The sequence below is a fragment of the Acinonyx jubatus genome, chromosome E4, assembly GCF_027475565.1.
Source record: "Acinonyx jubatus isolate Ajub_Pintada_27869175 chromosome E4, VMU_Ajub_asm_v1.0, whole genome shotgun sequence".
NCBI classification, from domain to species: Eukaryota; Metazoa; Chordata; class Mammalia; order Carnivora; family Felidae; genus Acinonyx; species Acinonyx jubatus.
Window position 1 is genome coordinate 2,218,623 of NC_069395.1, and position 12,961 is coordinate 2,231,583.

Sequence of the window (12,961 nt, forward strand, 5' to 3'; positions counted from 1 at the left end):
GCGGCAAACTCACCAAATTTGAGATCACAATCTGAGCCGAAGGCATATGTTTAACTGACTCAGCCACCCTGGCACCCCTCTTTTTAGTTTTTATTTTTTTATTTTTGTATTTGCGTTCTTAAAACCTCTTGGGTACAAATTGCAGTCTTCCCCTCCAGGTGTTTCTTGATATGTTATTGGAATCTGGAGTCTATGGTTTCAACTACATTTTTAACCATGACACTCTCAACCTATTTAAGGTTTATAACTTTGTATTTCCATAGCCATTATGTTGATGACAGGGAACAAGTATTATGTATGATTAGAGAAATGAAGCATGCTATCCTGGTAAGCAGAGGTAGGGGCAGGTAATGTATTTGGGAGAGGGGTCTTAAATTATACTGTAAACAGCACTGCAACCACTTTTAAGGGTTAACTTACTTCAAGCTTAGGGGCTCCTTGCTTGCTGACCTAAGTCCCTTGGTCTGTAGCAGAACACCTACTTTCCTAGGGATTAGACCACTGGCCTTGAGGAATGAGGGATCAGGCTCTCCGGGAGGGAAGGCCTGCCCAAGATCATGACCAGAAACGACTAAAGGCCCAGGCACCACCTTCCCTTGCACCAGCCCCCACGTTTCTGGCACGGCCCTCCCATTTAAAACTCTCTGGCTTGGGGGCACCTGGGTGGCTCAGTCGGTTAAGCCTCCGACTTAGTCATGATCTCACGGTTTGTGGGTTCGAGCCCCGCGTTGGGCTCTGTGCTCACAGCTTGGAGCCTGGAGTCTGCTTTGGATTCTGCGTCTCCCTCTCTCTCTGTTCCTCCCTGCTCTCACTCTGTCTCTGTCTCTCTCTCAAAAATAAAGATTTTAAAAAAACGTGTTTTTTTTAAACCCTCAGCTGTGCGGATGGGGAAGATGGCCTTTGGGGTGTTAGTGCACTCTCTTCCTGAATAAAGCAAACCTTCGTTTCCCACCATCACTTGTTTCTCGAGTACTGCTCTTCCAGCCGGAGCAATCCATCCCGCGTTAGGAACCGCTTGCCGTGTGACAACATCAGCTCAATTTACCGAGCGCCGCGTCGCGGGCGCGGTGGCCGGCTCTGCAAGCGCTGGCGCCCGTGGAGCGCGTACTCGCAGGGCACTGACACCAGGGGTGCCACATGCACTCGCAGCTGGTACGTGCCCGGGCCGCCCTCTGGGCAGGACCCGCAAGGCGACCAGCCACCGCCCACGCCGCGGCGAGCGAAGCGCTCCGCCCCCAGGGAACGCGAGGCCAGGCGTCCGCGCGCTCGCGAGAGGGCGGGATGAGTCGAGGCCCCGCCTCCAGGGGGCGGGGCGCGCGCCGCGCCTGCGCCGGACGAGGCGTAGGAGGGGCGCGCGCCGCGAGCTCCATGAGGGCCCTGCGGGCGCTGCTGGGGTTCGGTCTGCTGGCCGCCGGTTCGCACGTGCAGCGCGTCTGGGCCCCGGCCGGGGTCTGCCGCGCGAGGCCAGCCTGGTGGGGGACGCGGCGGCCGCAGTCGGGCGGCCGCGGGGACCCGGCGCTCATGGCGAGCCCGGCGGTGAAGTACTTGAGGTAGGCGAGGCTCGGGCGGGCTCGCTCGCTCCGGGGCGGGGGCGGGGGCCGGGACTGGGGCGGCCGCGCGCCCGCGCTCCGAGCGCCCTGGGGCGGGACTCAGGCCGTGGGTGTCCGCAGCCAGGAGGAGGCCCAAGCCGTGGACGAGGAGCTGTTCAACGAGTACCAGTTCAGCGTGGACCAGCTGATGGAGCTGGCGGGGCTGAGCTGCGCCACAGCCATAGCCAAGGTCGGTGGCGCCGGTCAAGCCCGGGGGGGGGGGGGGGGCCGGGGCGGCCTGGGCCGCTCAGGGCCCCTGTGACGCCCCCTGACTCCGCCTCCAGGCCTATCCCCCCAAGTCTATGTCCCGGAGCCCCCCCACGGTCCTGGTCATCTGCGGGCCCGGGAATAACGGAGGAGACGGCCTGGTCTGTGCCCGGCACCTCAAGCTGTTTGTGAGTATCGGGGAAGGACTGGGCGGGGGTTTCCGAAGTCTGACTTTGAATGACCCCTCTCCTTCCTCCTAGGGCTACCAGCCAACCATCTATTACCCCAAAAGGCCTAACAAGCCACTCTTCGGTGCACTGGTGACCCAGTGCCAGAAAATGGACATCCCCTTCCTTGGTGAAATGCCCCCGGAGGTAGGTGGCTGTGCTCTCCCCTCGTGTTTCCAGGCTGAGCTCCCCCGCCCATGTCTCTGGAGGACAGACTCCAGGCAGGTGGGGGAAGTGCCCCGCACAGGTGCCTAAGTGTACCGTTTGACCAGGAACAGTGTGAAGAGCCTGCCCCCGCTTCAGCAGTGCCTGAGGCCGCCTCTCACATCCATGGCCACACCTTTCCCTCTGACTTCTGAGGTCAGGGCCTGCTGGGCAGGCAGTAACCCCCTGAGAAGGGGCTAATGTGACTGCCTCATCCTAAGCCCTTTCTGCAGGGACATGGACCTAAGACATGGGACATAAGAACTTTGCTTTTGAAGTTTCTTAACGCATTTCACAGGTGAAGAGACTGAGGTGTTGCAGAGAAAGCAAGGGGTCTGTCCTGCCTCCAGCTGCAGGCGGCCCCACCCTGTACCCGCCCCAATGGCAGGCAGGCGGACAGGCACTCGGAACAGAAACCACGTGTGGACTCTGCTTGGTCTAAATCACTGACCAGTTTGCACCGAAGTCTCTGAGGGAGATAAAATGACCCGTGTGCCCCTGAGTGGCGTGTGCAGGGGACAGCCCTGTCCGGTCAGGGGCTCCCACACCCTCTCCTCTCCCTGCTCCACCACAGCCCATGCTGATCGACGAACTGTACGAGCTGGTAGTGGATGCCATCTTTGGCTTCAGCTTCAAAGGGGATGTCCGGGAGCCATTCCGGAGCATCCTGAGCGTCCTGAGCGGGCTCACCGTGCCCATTGCGAGTATCGACATTCCCTCAGGTGCCGGGTCCGAGGAGCTTGGGCGGGATGGGGCCTGGGTCCTGCCCTTTCTTGAGATAGGTACCCAGGAGTCCTCATTCTTCCAAGGCTCAGACCAAGCTCTAAACAAGCTGAGCCTAAAGGGGCAGAACACAGTTTTTGGGATTCCACAAAAGGGCCAGGGGGCAGGCCGGGAGCACCTTTTGTGTGCTGGACCCAAGAGACCAAAGCCTAGGAGGCCATGGCCATGGAGCTCCAAGGATGCGGGTTCCCCAGGCGGAGACACGGGGCCCCCACTCGTTCAGGACAGGGGCAGAACAAAGTAGGGAAGAATGGACACCTGCTCTCTTCTCTCTCCCTGAATACACTCTCTTTTCAGGATGGGATGTGGAGAAGGGAAATTCTGGAGGGATCCAGCCAGACTTGCTCATCTCCCTGACTGCACCCAAAAAGTCTGCGAGCCACTTCACTGGTCGCTATCACTACCTGGGAGGTCGTTTCGTGCCTCCTGCTCTGGAAAAGAAGTACCAGCTGAACTTGCCGCCCTACCCTGACACGGAGTGTGTCTACCGTCTGCAGTGAGGGAAGACGGGCGGGTGTCCTTCCCAATAAAGACTTAGCGCCCCCCTCCTACCGCCGTGGGGTCCTGGGAGCTGTTCTGGCAATAAAAGTTACTGGGTGGCAGAAGCTGGACAGCAAACTGAATGAGACATGGCGCCACCTTTCTGGGAGAACAGAGCAGGCAAGGGAGGTGGCCATGGCATTTGAGGGCAATGAAAATGGACTTTCAGATGCTGAAAAAAAACCCAAGTGAGGTTCTCCGAGCTTTCTCCGTCCACTAACAGGGTAGCCAGATGGAGGTGAACAGAAGAAATCCCTTCAGAGGCATCCCAGGAAACGAATTTGTATTTAGGATGTTAGCGGGGGGGGGGAGGGGGGTGGCGAGGCCAGTCAGGACTTGACCTGGCCTGGAGTCCATTCTGCCCACACTTGCATCTGCCTTCAGCAAGGGTGCCCCTCCAGAGGGCCTCTGCCTTCCTGTCCCCACAGTCCCCAGCGCTTGCCCACACCGTCCTGTGAGCAGCTGGCGCTCCGGCACTCAGCATCCTCCTCGGGAGGGACTCCACAGGGAGGGCGCAGGAGCCCTTGTCCACTGGGGTCTCAGACTTCAAGTCCTGAAAAGGAATCTGTAGAGCCCCGCCTTGACCTGCCCTTCAGTCTTTCTTCTGTTTCTCCTTCCTTGTTCTCCCATCAGGGCTGACTCCAGCTCTGCCCCCCTCCCTTACATCCTCCTCCTCCTGGGGCCACTGCCTTTTCTTCTTGCTTCTCCTGCTTTTCCCGTCACCATGCCTTCTGCTTGCTAACTCCTGGGCCCCGCTGTCTTCGGCAGCCCGGACCGTGGCTTCTGCGCCCAAGTCTTGCTGCTGCCGCCTCTGCTCGCGTCTGCTGCCCGGCTCCACGTGCACCCCGCTCTCCGCCTGCTCCGGCCCAATGCCTCCTGTTCCACCCGACACCCCCACCTTCTCTGCTCGGTGCCGCCGCTTCTTCCTTTTCCCGAAGGGCTCATCCGTTTGCTCCCCGTTCTTCCACTCTTCCAGCTCACTTGTTCCTGTGGCCTCCCCGTCCCCGCCTCCGACAGCTGTGCCCCCTGTCTCATCTGCAACCGCCTTTTCTCGCTGTTGCCTTTTTTTCTTCTGGCTTCTCCTGGTGCTCTGGCCTGGGTCCTCTGGGCACTCCTCTTCTGCATCCCCATCAGTTGCTGTAGCCTCTTCCTCCCCTTCCTGCTTTCTTTTCTTTTTCTTCTTTTTGCGGGGCTTGCTCTCAGACTGTAGTTGAGAGGTCCCGGGGTCCTGGCCTTTGAGATGAGCCAGGAAGGCCTGTTCTTGGGCCTCCAACCGAGCGAGCTTAGCCTTCATCGTGATCCCAAGACGAGCAGCCCTGAAACACATGGAGGCCCAGGTCGGAGTGAGGTATGGGGGAGCAGGCCTAGTCCTGAGATTGTGTGCAGAACTGGCAGGGGAGGAGCTGCCCCTCTCTCTTTCCATCGTTTATTGTTTTGAGAGAAGGCGCACGTGAGCAGGGGAAGGACAGAGACAGAAGGAGGTTCCACACGGTTGGCACAGAACCCGACGTGAGACTCAATCTCATGAACCGTGAGATCATGACCTGAGCCACGATGAAGAGCTGGACACTTAAGTGACTGAGCCCCCAGGTGCCGCGGAGCTGCCTGCGGGCAGCTGGAACCCTTCCCCCTGGGGTGGGAAGACTACAGAGTGGCGCACACCATCCTCTAGGGTGGGCTTGCGACAGGGAGGAAGGCAGGGAGCCCGGGGAGCCGAACACTACTCACTTGTGTGCTGTTCGCCCCTCACAGGCTTGGAGCAGCATCTCATCGGTCAGACTGTGGGGTGGGGGGATCAAGAATTACACACAGAGCTCTTGGAAAGGCCTGCCCTCTAAGGCATTCCTTCACCACTGACTTCCTGTTCGGGACCTGGCACTTTCTAGGTGCCAGCGATGCAAAGATCAGTACAACGCGGTTCCACCCGAAGCAGCCCAGTCAGGCATGAGACTTGGTGCCTTCTCTGGAGGTTCAAAGGTCTCTTCTCCCGCACCCCCCCCCCACCACTGAAATGAGGTCTCACATCTTTGGAGGCTTGGACCCCTGGCTGTCATCATCACTGTGGCTCTCCACGTCTTTGTCTGGCTGTTCACCACCTGACGTCAACGTGGCCGTCTAGAAGGAGTGATCATGGGGGTGGACAAAGCCCGCTCAACACCACTGCCAATCCCTCTCCCCTCCTGGAACCCCCCCCAGGAATTGGTAGCCATAGGCACAAATCTGCCAGTCCCCGATACGGCTCCCTGAGACCCCCAGGGAGGTGTGCCGAGCTGCATACTTCCAACTTGGGCAGGAGGTGGGCTGCAGCTGTGGGGGGTGGGGGGGTAGTGGGCAGAAGGGAGGAGGGAGCGCTCCGGACCAGCAGGTCCTCATGGTGCTAACTGTAAAGACGGTGCTTCTCACCCCTCCCCCACACCTACACACAGGGCTTTATTTAACCAGACTGAAAACCTACCACGGGCCAAGGGTTGGGGTACACAGTCGAACAGGATCGAGAGGTCCAGCCCATGTGAAATCTACGTGTGGGGCGAAGGGAGGATGGCAGAACACAGGCCATCGTGGTGAAAGCGCTGCCTGTGCCAGAGGAGGGGTACCCAAGCTGACTTCAGGGTTTAGGGAAGCTTCAGGACCTTGGTGAGCTCCGGAAGACAGACAAAAGTTGGCAGGCAGAGGGGGAAAGGCAGCGGGAGGAGCACGTGCAAAGCCCCGAAGGTGAAAGAAGATGGTACATTCCTGAGAACTGATTCTATCCGGCTAACAGTGCAGAGGTCTCAACAAGGGTGAGTACAGGACCAGGCTGCAGGGCCACATGAGCCAGTGTGACACATCAGGACTGTCCTCCTAGGTCAGGGATGAGCCAGAGCCCCAGTGAACTCTTACAGAGAGCACTCTGGACGCTCTGTGGCACTGAACTAACGGGGTGAGGAGTCTGCGTGTAAGGCTGGGACAAAATCCAGCAGAAAGGACAACGGCCACATTGATGAGGACCAGGGGAAAGGGCTGCTACATGACACAGAGCCCATAGCACATAACAGATGCTCCCTTCTATCAGTATGCTGGAAAGCAGGAGTCTGTAGACCTAGGTTCTAGTCCTGTCTACAAGCCACTTTCCCCACTCTGGGCCACAACTGCACAATACACAGGATGGGTCAGATCCTCTCTCAGGTCCCCTCTGGATTTGGAGTCCTTTGCACCGGACATCCCCTCTCACCCTGCTCTGACAGCATCTCTGTCTCCCCACCCTCTATCGCCGCCCCTCAGCAGATGGTAGGATCCACGGGACCTGCAGACCTCAGTCCTGGCCGAGGGCCAGGCAGTCTAGACAAGCAATGGCAAGGTTGGTCACAGAATGCGACATTAGGGTGGTCCCCAGAACAGGTAAGGCATGCAAAGCAACTGTTCAGGCCCCGGGGGAGGCCAGGGAAGGGGGAAAAAGGATGGACCCTCTCATACCCAGCCCCTGGTACCTTTACAAACTTCTGATACAGCAAGTTGGGCTTGGGACGATTACGACGGGTAGTCTCCTTAGAAAGATGCCTTATCCGGACTCCATCCTGGGGGAAGGTGTCAGTCAATGGGTGGCACAGGCGTGTCCCAGGCCCCCACGGTCCAATGGCCATCTGTCAGCACTCCTACCTGCCCAGTCTCCACAACCAGGCCGGCTGCAGTCTTGTTGAAGAGCTCATTCCACCAGTGGTCCGTGAACTCCTTGGCAGGGTCATGTCCCACCTGCCAGAAAGAAGTGTGAACCCTGAGGACCTGTCCCTGCCCTGTCCCCAGAGTCCCCCTCTCCCATCCACGCTGCCCTCCCTCAGCCTGCCCAGTCTTACCCCATGAGTGTCCTGTTTCAGCGTCACCCTGAGGGCCTGGGTGATGCCATTCTCCTTCCGGCCCAGACCTTTGCCTGCAGGACGGGGAGCGACCCGTTTATTCCGCTGCCTGCCCTGAGCCCCCACTGGGAGGGCCACTCTGCCCTCCCACACGGAGCGCTGGGTACACTCCGTCCGGGCGGATGCCCTCCAGTCCCACTGTTCCTGGCATTTCTGCACACAGTGTCCCTGCCTTTGTCTGAGCTCAAGCTGTCTTTTCCTTCATGCTTCCTCCAGGACAGAGGTTGTGCCCCTTCCCCCCTCTCCCAGTCCTCCCAACCACTTCTTTCTCACGGACCCACTGTAAAATTTCTTCCACTCTTCCATTTTCTGGAAAAGCTGGGAATTTTCACCTGTAAATTTCCCTTTAAACTAGCTTTTCCTCCTCCAGCTGCACGGATTACAAATGGGTAGCCCAGGACGCCGCCGCTCCCCTGGGCAGAAAGTTGGAAGGATGTGGAAGGGGCGCCACGGGGATGACCTTGGGTCCATCCATGCTTCAGCAGCTGCTCCTCGGCAAACTTCATCCCACGACTCTTAATCTCTGGCGTGACACTCATGGTGACGGGAGGGTCACTAAGCTCAGGCCCTCAGCAGAGTAGACGACATCATTCTCATCCCTTCAAGAGAAAAGGAGAAAGTGCCCAAATCACCCATCGAATCCATCCTGGCTGCTCTCATAAAAATTCTTTTCCGAACCTGGGGCAGAGACAGAGGAAGGAGGCCCAGTCTTTGGGGAGCTCTCTGTCTGACCACAGAAAGGTCAGCAAGTCGAAAAGTCAAATCCTAGTGTCAATAATAATACCGAAATGTACCGAGAGCTCACCACATGATGATTTCACTCAATCTTCCCAGCCCGGGAAGAGTACTCTGCATTCAGAAAGGTATTACTCTCCCTACTTTAGAAATGAGGAAATTAAGGCCTAAGGAGGTTAGGCAACTTGCTCCAGGTTACACAGCTGATGTGTAGACGGCAACCAGACATCTTGTCTGCAGACTCCCTGCTCTTCACCACTGCCTGACAACATCTCCCACCGTTATTACCATGTAAAAACAAAGCTGAGAGTCTTTTAACCTGAGTTATAAGAATACTCAACAAAGGGACGCCTGGATGGCTCAGTTGGTTGAGCGTCCAGCTTCAGCTTGGGTCATGATCTCGCAGTTCATGGGCTCGAGGCCCGCTCTGTGCCGACAGCTTGGAACCTGGAGCCTCCTTCAGATTCTAGATCTCCCACTCGCTCTGCCCCTCCCCCGCTCGCTCTCTGTCTCTCAAAAAATAAAATAAACATTAAAAAAAACAACAACAAAAAAACAATGATGACCAGTCTGGTTAGGTATGAAAACAAACTCCGAATGACTTCCATTTCTGTTCACGTTCTTACCGTGAAGGACGATTAAAGGACGATTACCTGAAAACCTGATACTCCGAGAATCCCAGCAGAAAAGCGCTGAATGAAAAAATGGCTCTGTCTTGCTTCTTGAATTTTTAAGAATGGTAAAAAGACACTGGGGCCTTTAAGGCTACCTCAAAACTCTGCCTCCTCCCAGAAGTTACCGCTGATGCATCAGCCCCCAAATTTCAATAATAAAAACATCTAACACGAACACATTTACTCGATGCCAACATGCTGCTAATTGCTTTACACAGATTATCTTATTTCCTCCTCCCAACAATCCTACTAGCAAGTGTTGCCATCATTTGCAAACGAAGAAATGGCACGGAGGAGTTTAGCTACCCGCCCAAGTCAGAGAGCTGGCAAGTCGTGGGTCCGGGATCTCAGACATCCCAGAACTGGTGTTAATACCCCCTCGGTCTCTAACGGCTCTCTGTGCTTCCCGACGAAAGGTTTACCGCAGCCTCTCCCTCGTGGCAGAAACCATTCGCCCTGGAAATCGGAGTCGGACTTTGTTCTCCAACCCCAGTGCACTTAACGCAGCGCCCGGAGTGAGAATGCGTCCAGCCGGTATGACACAGGTGGGGGCTGCTTTAGCCCGCTGCCCATGGATAACTGTGGACAGAAGCAACTAGATCCCAGGCTGCGCGCCGCAGGCTCTGTGAAGTCTGCGAGCGCGCCTTCACGAACTATCTCCTCTCCTGTCAACCTGAGTTTTCTGGGAAAGTGGCCTAGGCCAGTCTCCAGACAGCAGTTCCAAAGGGCCGCTACCCTCTCCCTAGCCTCCTTCCTCGTGAGGTTTAAATCCCAGCCCTCCCGCCGCGGTCCCGCCGGGCAAAGCTTCTCTCCTGCTCTAGCCTTTGCTCCCGAGCCCGGGCTCCGAATGCCACCGTCGCGGAGGGCGGTAGCCCCTTACCGTCACCGCGGGGCCCTCTCCGCAGGAACACGTGCCTCCTCCGACCAGTGCGCCGCCATCTTCCCGGAAGTGCCGGGGACTCGGCCCCTCTAGGCTGCCGAAACCATAGAGACCATCACGGGCCCCGGAAGCCCGGGTCCTTGGGGCCTGGTGGGTGTTGCGGAGGCTCCCTGGCGGGTATGGTTGCCATGGAAACGCGCGCGCGCGCGCGCGCGCGCGCGCCCTTGCCCGGAGGTTCCGGGGTGTTCTACTCGCCGCCAGCCTACAGCCCCGGAGCGGCCGAGGGACTTGTCCTAACTGGCCCCGGGAACGCCGAGAACAGCTTTGGCTGCGACGCTGAGCTAGTCCCGCCACAGACGTGGGGAAGGAGTCTCCGGGGAGCGCGCAGGGGTCGGGAGGGGGCCCCTCGGGAGTGGTTTCGGCGGGACCAGTGCTCAGCTTGCGGGAACAGGCGTTTGGAGGTTTGAGTAGGCTCATCAAACGCTGTGCCGGGACCTGCCTCTTTGGTACTGATGATGCCCTGACTCGGGAGCCTCTGGCCTGGCCGGGGTCGTTGACACCGTGAGTGGGGCTGGAGGAGGTGGGGGTGGGGCCCGGAGCGAGACGCCGGGCCCCGGGGTCCCGGAATGCGCGCCAAGCTGGGGACTTTGCACTTGCAAGGTGGCTCCACTGAGCAAACTGTGCAGTTAGCTGCACTTGGCTAACAAGTTAGCAGAAGTTGCACATGCCCCCAGCCACACCCACTGTGCCTGGGCCTCGCCAAGCCCCCCGCAGAACTAAAACCTGAAAAAATCCGCCCATCGGCCTCCCTATATCAGTATTTACGGGAAGTTAAGGGTGCACCTGCTCCAGAAACTGGAAGAGGAAAACCGGCATCTCCCGGTAAGGTTTGTCACAATTGCTCACTTTGTCACACTCCTCTTCATCACATTTTCTCCGTAAAATTAACTTTACTTTTAAAATATGCTAAATGTGGTGCGGAGGGAGGAGGGGGGCGCCTGGGTGGCTCAGTCGGTTAAACGTTGAACTCTTGGTTTCAGCTCAGGTCATGATGTCACGGTTAGTGAGTTCGAGCCCACGTTGGGCTCTGCACTGACAGCGCAGAGCCTGCTTGGGATTCTCTGTCTCCCCCTCTCTCTGCCTCTCCCTCTCTCTCTCAAAAATAAATACACATTTTTTTTTTTTTAAACATGCTACATGGAGGGGCGCCTGGGTGGCTCAGTCAGTTACACCTCTGACTTCGGCTCAGGTCATGATCTCAGGGTTGGTGGGTTCGAGCCCCCCATCCGGCTTTGTGCTGACAGCTCGGAGCCTGGAGCCTGCTTCCGAGTCTGTGTCTCCTTCTCTCTGCCCCTTCTCCGTTAGTGCTCTGTCTCCTCCTCTCTCAAAAATAAATAAACATTTTAAAAAATGCTACATGGGAACACTAGTTTAAACAATGGTGCTCGGTTAGTGGAATTCTAGATGCTTGCCTAGTGAAATTCTTCGTGATTGCTACGAAGATGCTCCTCAAACACTGGATTCAGTTTTGGAATCTTCTGTGAATGGGAGTCACTTCTGAGTCCTTTTCTCTGCCACTAACTGTGGGACCTTGAACAAGTCACTTCTGCTCAAGAGCACCCTTTCCCTATCTGGAAAATTAGAATGTTGGACTAGTTAAATCATCTTTACAGACTTGGTTTTTTTGTGGTCTCTCGGGGGCCACTGAGGGAATCCCCAGACCGGGCTTCAGTTTCCACCACCTCCCTCTCCATTTCTTCTCTCTCCTCTCCCTATCCAATGTCTTACATCATATTGTGGTGATAAAAGAGGTTTGAAAACTCCGGAATGAGGGAACCGCAGGGGCCCTTCCCAGCTCACAATACTCTGTGGGTCACTCTAAAACCCGAGTGGCCCTAATTCCCTGACCCAGGGCCCCTATTCTGGTCTAAGGCCTTGAGCTCTGTGTTCTGCCTGACTCATTTATTCAATAAACACTTATTAAGGGTCTTCTTTTTTTTTTTTTTAATATTTTTAAACATATGTTTTAGTTTATTTATTTTGAGAGAGAGAAAGCATGGGAGGGGCAGAAAAAGAGAGAGAGAGAGAGAGAGAGAGAGAGAATCCCAAGCAGGCTCCACGCTGTCAGCACAGACCACGATGCGGGGCTCAAACTCACTAACTGTGAGATCATGACCTGAGCCAAAAGCAAGTCAGACCTTCAACTGATGGAGGCTACCCAGGTGCCCCCATTAAGGGCTTTCTATAGACCAAGGGCTGGAGGTATAAAAGTGCTCTGTCTTGTTGGCCCTCACAGTCTTGTTGAGATACAACAAGTTGCCAAGCATTTATATCACAGGAACAAGAGCTCTGGTGAGGTTAGGACACAGTACTGGGGTGGGGGTGGGGAGTAAGATGGCTGCACCTGCCCGTGTTCGGGGGCCCCCGGGCGAAGCTTTCTGCAGGAGCCTCCCTTGAAGGTGCAGGCCTGGCCCTGGGGATGGTGTGGGATCACAAGGGAAGTGGGCCTCAAGGAGTTCCAAGTGACGTGGAGTCTCACGCCTCCTCACAAGAGTAGAAACAAAGGCTGTTAGAACAAGAATACGCGAGTACTTAGAAGGAGGTAATCTGACTTGCAGACATAGCACGGTACATAGAAATACTTATTACAATAATATCTAAAAATGGAAAAACTGTAAAGAACCTAAGTAGCCCACAACAGAATGGCCAAATAAGTTAGCGCGACCACACGGTGGGCTAACATGCAGCCTTAAAATATGATGTTGAAGAAGGATTCTTAATAACTTGGGGGAAATGTCTATGATGTAATTGAATTGAAAAGAGCAGATACAAGATGGCGCCCATAGGAAGGGCTCATCCTTGTTAAACATCCATAGGTAAGGGCTCATTCTTGTTGTTGTTTTTAACATAATTTATTGTCAAATTGGTTTCCATACAACACCCAGTGCTCATCCCAACAGGTGCCCTCCTCCATGCCCATCACCCACTCTCCCCTCCTCCCCCACCCCCCATCAACCCTCAGTTTGGTCTTAGTATCCAAGAGTCTCTTATGGTTTGCCTCCCTCCCTCTCTGTAACTTTTTTCCCCCTTCCCCTCCCCCATGGTCTTCTGTTACGTTTCCCAGGATCCACATAGGTTTTCACTCATATGTGGATCTTGAGAAACTTAACAGAAGGGCTCATTCTTGTTAAGCATCCATAGGTAAGGGCTCATCCTTGTTAAACATCCATAA

General features: G+C 56.0%; 2 protein-coding genes across 3 annotated transcripts; one reads left to right on the forward strand and one right to left on the reverse strand.

The window, feature by feature from the left end:
• The first annotated feature begins 1,322 nt into the window (after positions 1 to 1,322).
• Positions 1,323 to 3,613, forward strand: NAXE (NAD(P)HX epimerase). The gene is made up of 6 exons (XM_027048637.2): positions 1,323 to 1,550; positions 1,671 to 1,779; positions 1,874 to 1,984; positions 2,057 to 2,170; positions 2,802 to 2,949; positions 3,308 to 3,613. Exons 1-6 carry the CDS (start codon positions 1,369 to 1,371, stop codon positions 3,508 to 3,510), a joined length of 867 nt encoding a protein of 288 aa, XP_026904438.1. The 5' UTR covers positions 1,323 to 1,368; the 3' UTR covers positions 3,511 to 3,613.
• Positions 3,614 to 3,898: 285 nt separating this feature from the next.
• LOC106981540 (G patch domain-containing protein 4) lies at positions 3,899 to 9,850 on the reverse strand. Of its 2 annotated transcripts, none has more exons than XM_015079688.3 (8): positions 9,730 to 9,850; positions 7,901 to 8,039; positions 7,381 to 7,454; positions 7,187 to 7,279; positions 7,018 to 7,104; positions 5,574 to 5,665; positions 5,279 to 5,329; positions 3,899 to 4,866 (listed from the first exon to the last, which is right to left on the reverse strand). In XM_015079688.3, the coding sequence occupies exons 2-8, from the start codon at positions 7,977 to 7,979 to the stop codon at positions 4,143 to 4,145; spliced, it is 1,200 nt and encodes a 399-aa protein (XP_014935174.2). In that variant the 5' UTR covers positions 7,980 to 8,039; positions 9,730 to 9,850; the 3' UTR covers positions 3,899 to 4,142. The 2 variants fall into 2 exon arrangements, with proteins under 2 accessions (XP_014935174.2, XP_014935175.2); XM_015079689.3 differs by lacking the exon at positions 9,730 to 9,850 and adding an exon at positions 8,829 to 9,621.
• Between the last annotated feature and the right edge of the window lie 3,111 nt (positions 9,851 to 12,961).

Bases quoted from the DNA above. Each gene is read 5' to 3' on its own strand.
- NAXE (XM_027048637.2), top strand. From the start codon at position 1,369: ATGAGGGCCCTGCGGGCGCTGCTGGGGTTCGGTCTGCTGGCCGCCGGT. The intron at 2,171-2,801 runs GTAGGTGGCTGT...GCTCCACCACAG, and splicing joins TTGGTGAAATGCCCCCGGAG to CCCATGCTGATCGACGAACT. The intron at 2,950-3,307 runs GTGCCGGGTCCG...CTCTCTTTTCAG, and splicing joins GAGTATCGACATTCCCTCAG to GATGGGATGTGGAGAAGGGA.
- LOC106981540 (XM_015079688.3), bottom strand. From the start codon at position 7,979: ATGAGTGTCACGCCAGAGATTAAGAGTCGTGGGATGAAGTTTGCCGAG. The intron at 7,280-7,380 runs GTAAGACTGGGC...TCTTTCTGGCAG, and splicing joins TGAAACAGGACACTCATGGG to GTGGGACATGACCCTGCCAA. The intron at 4,867-5,278 runs GTGAGTAGTGTT...CATGTGTTTCAG, and splicing joins GAGGGGCGAACAGCACACAA to GGCTGCTCGTCTTGGGATCA.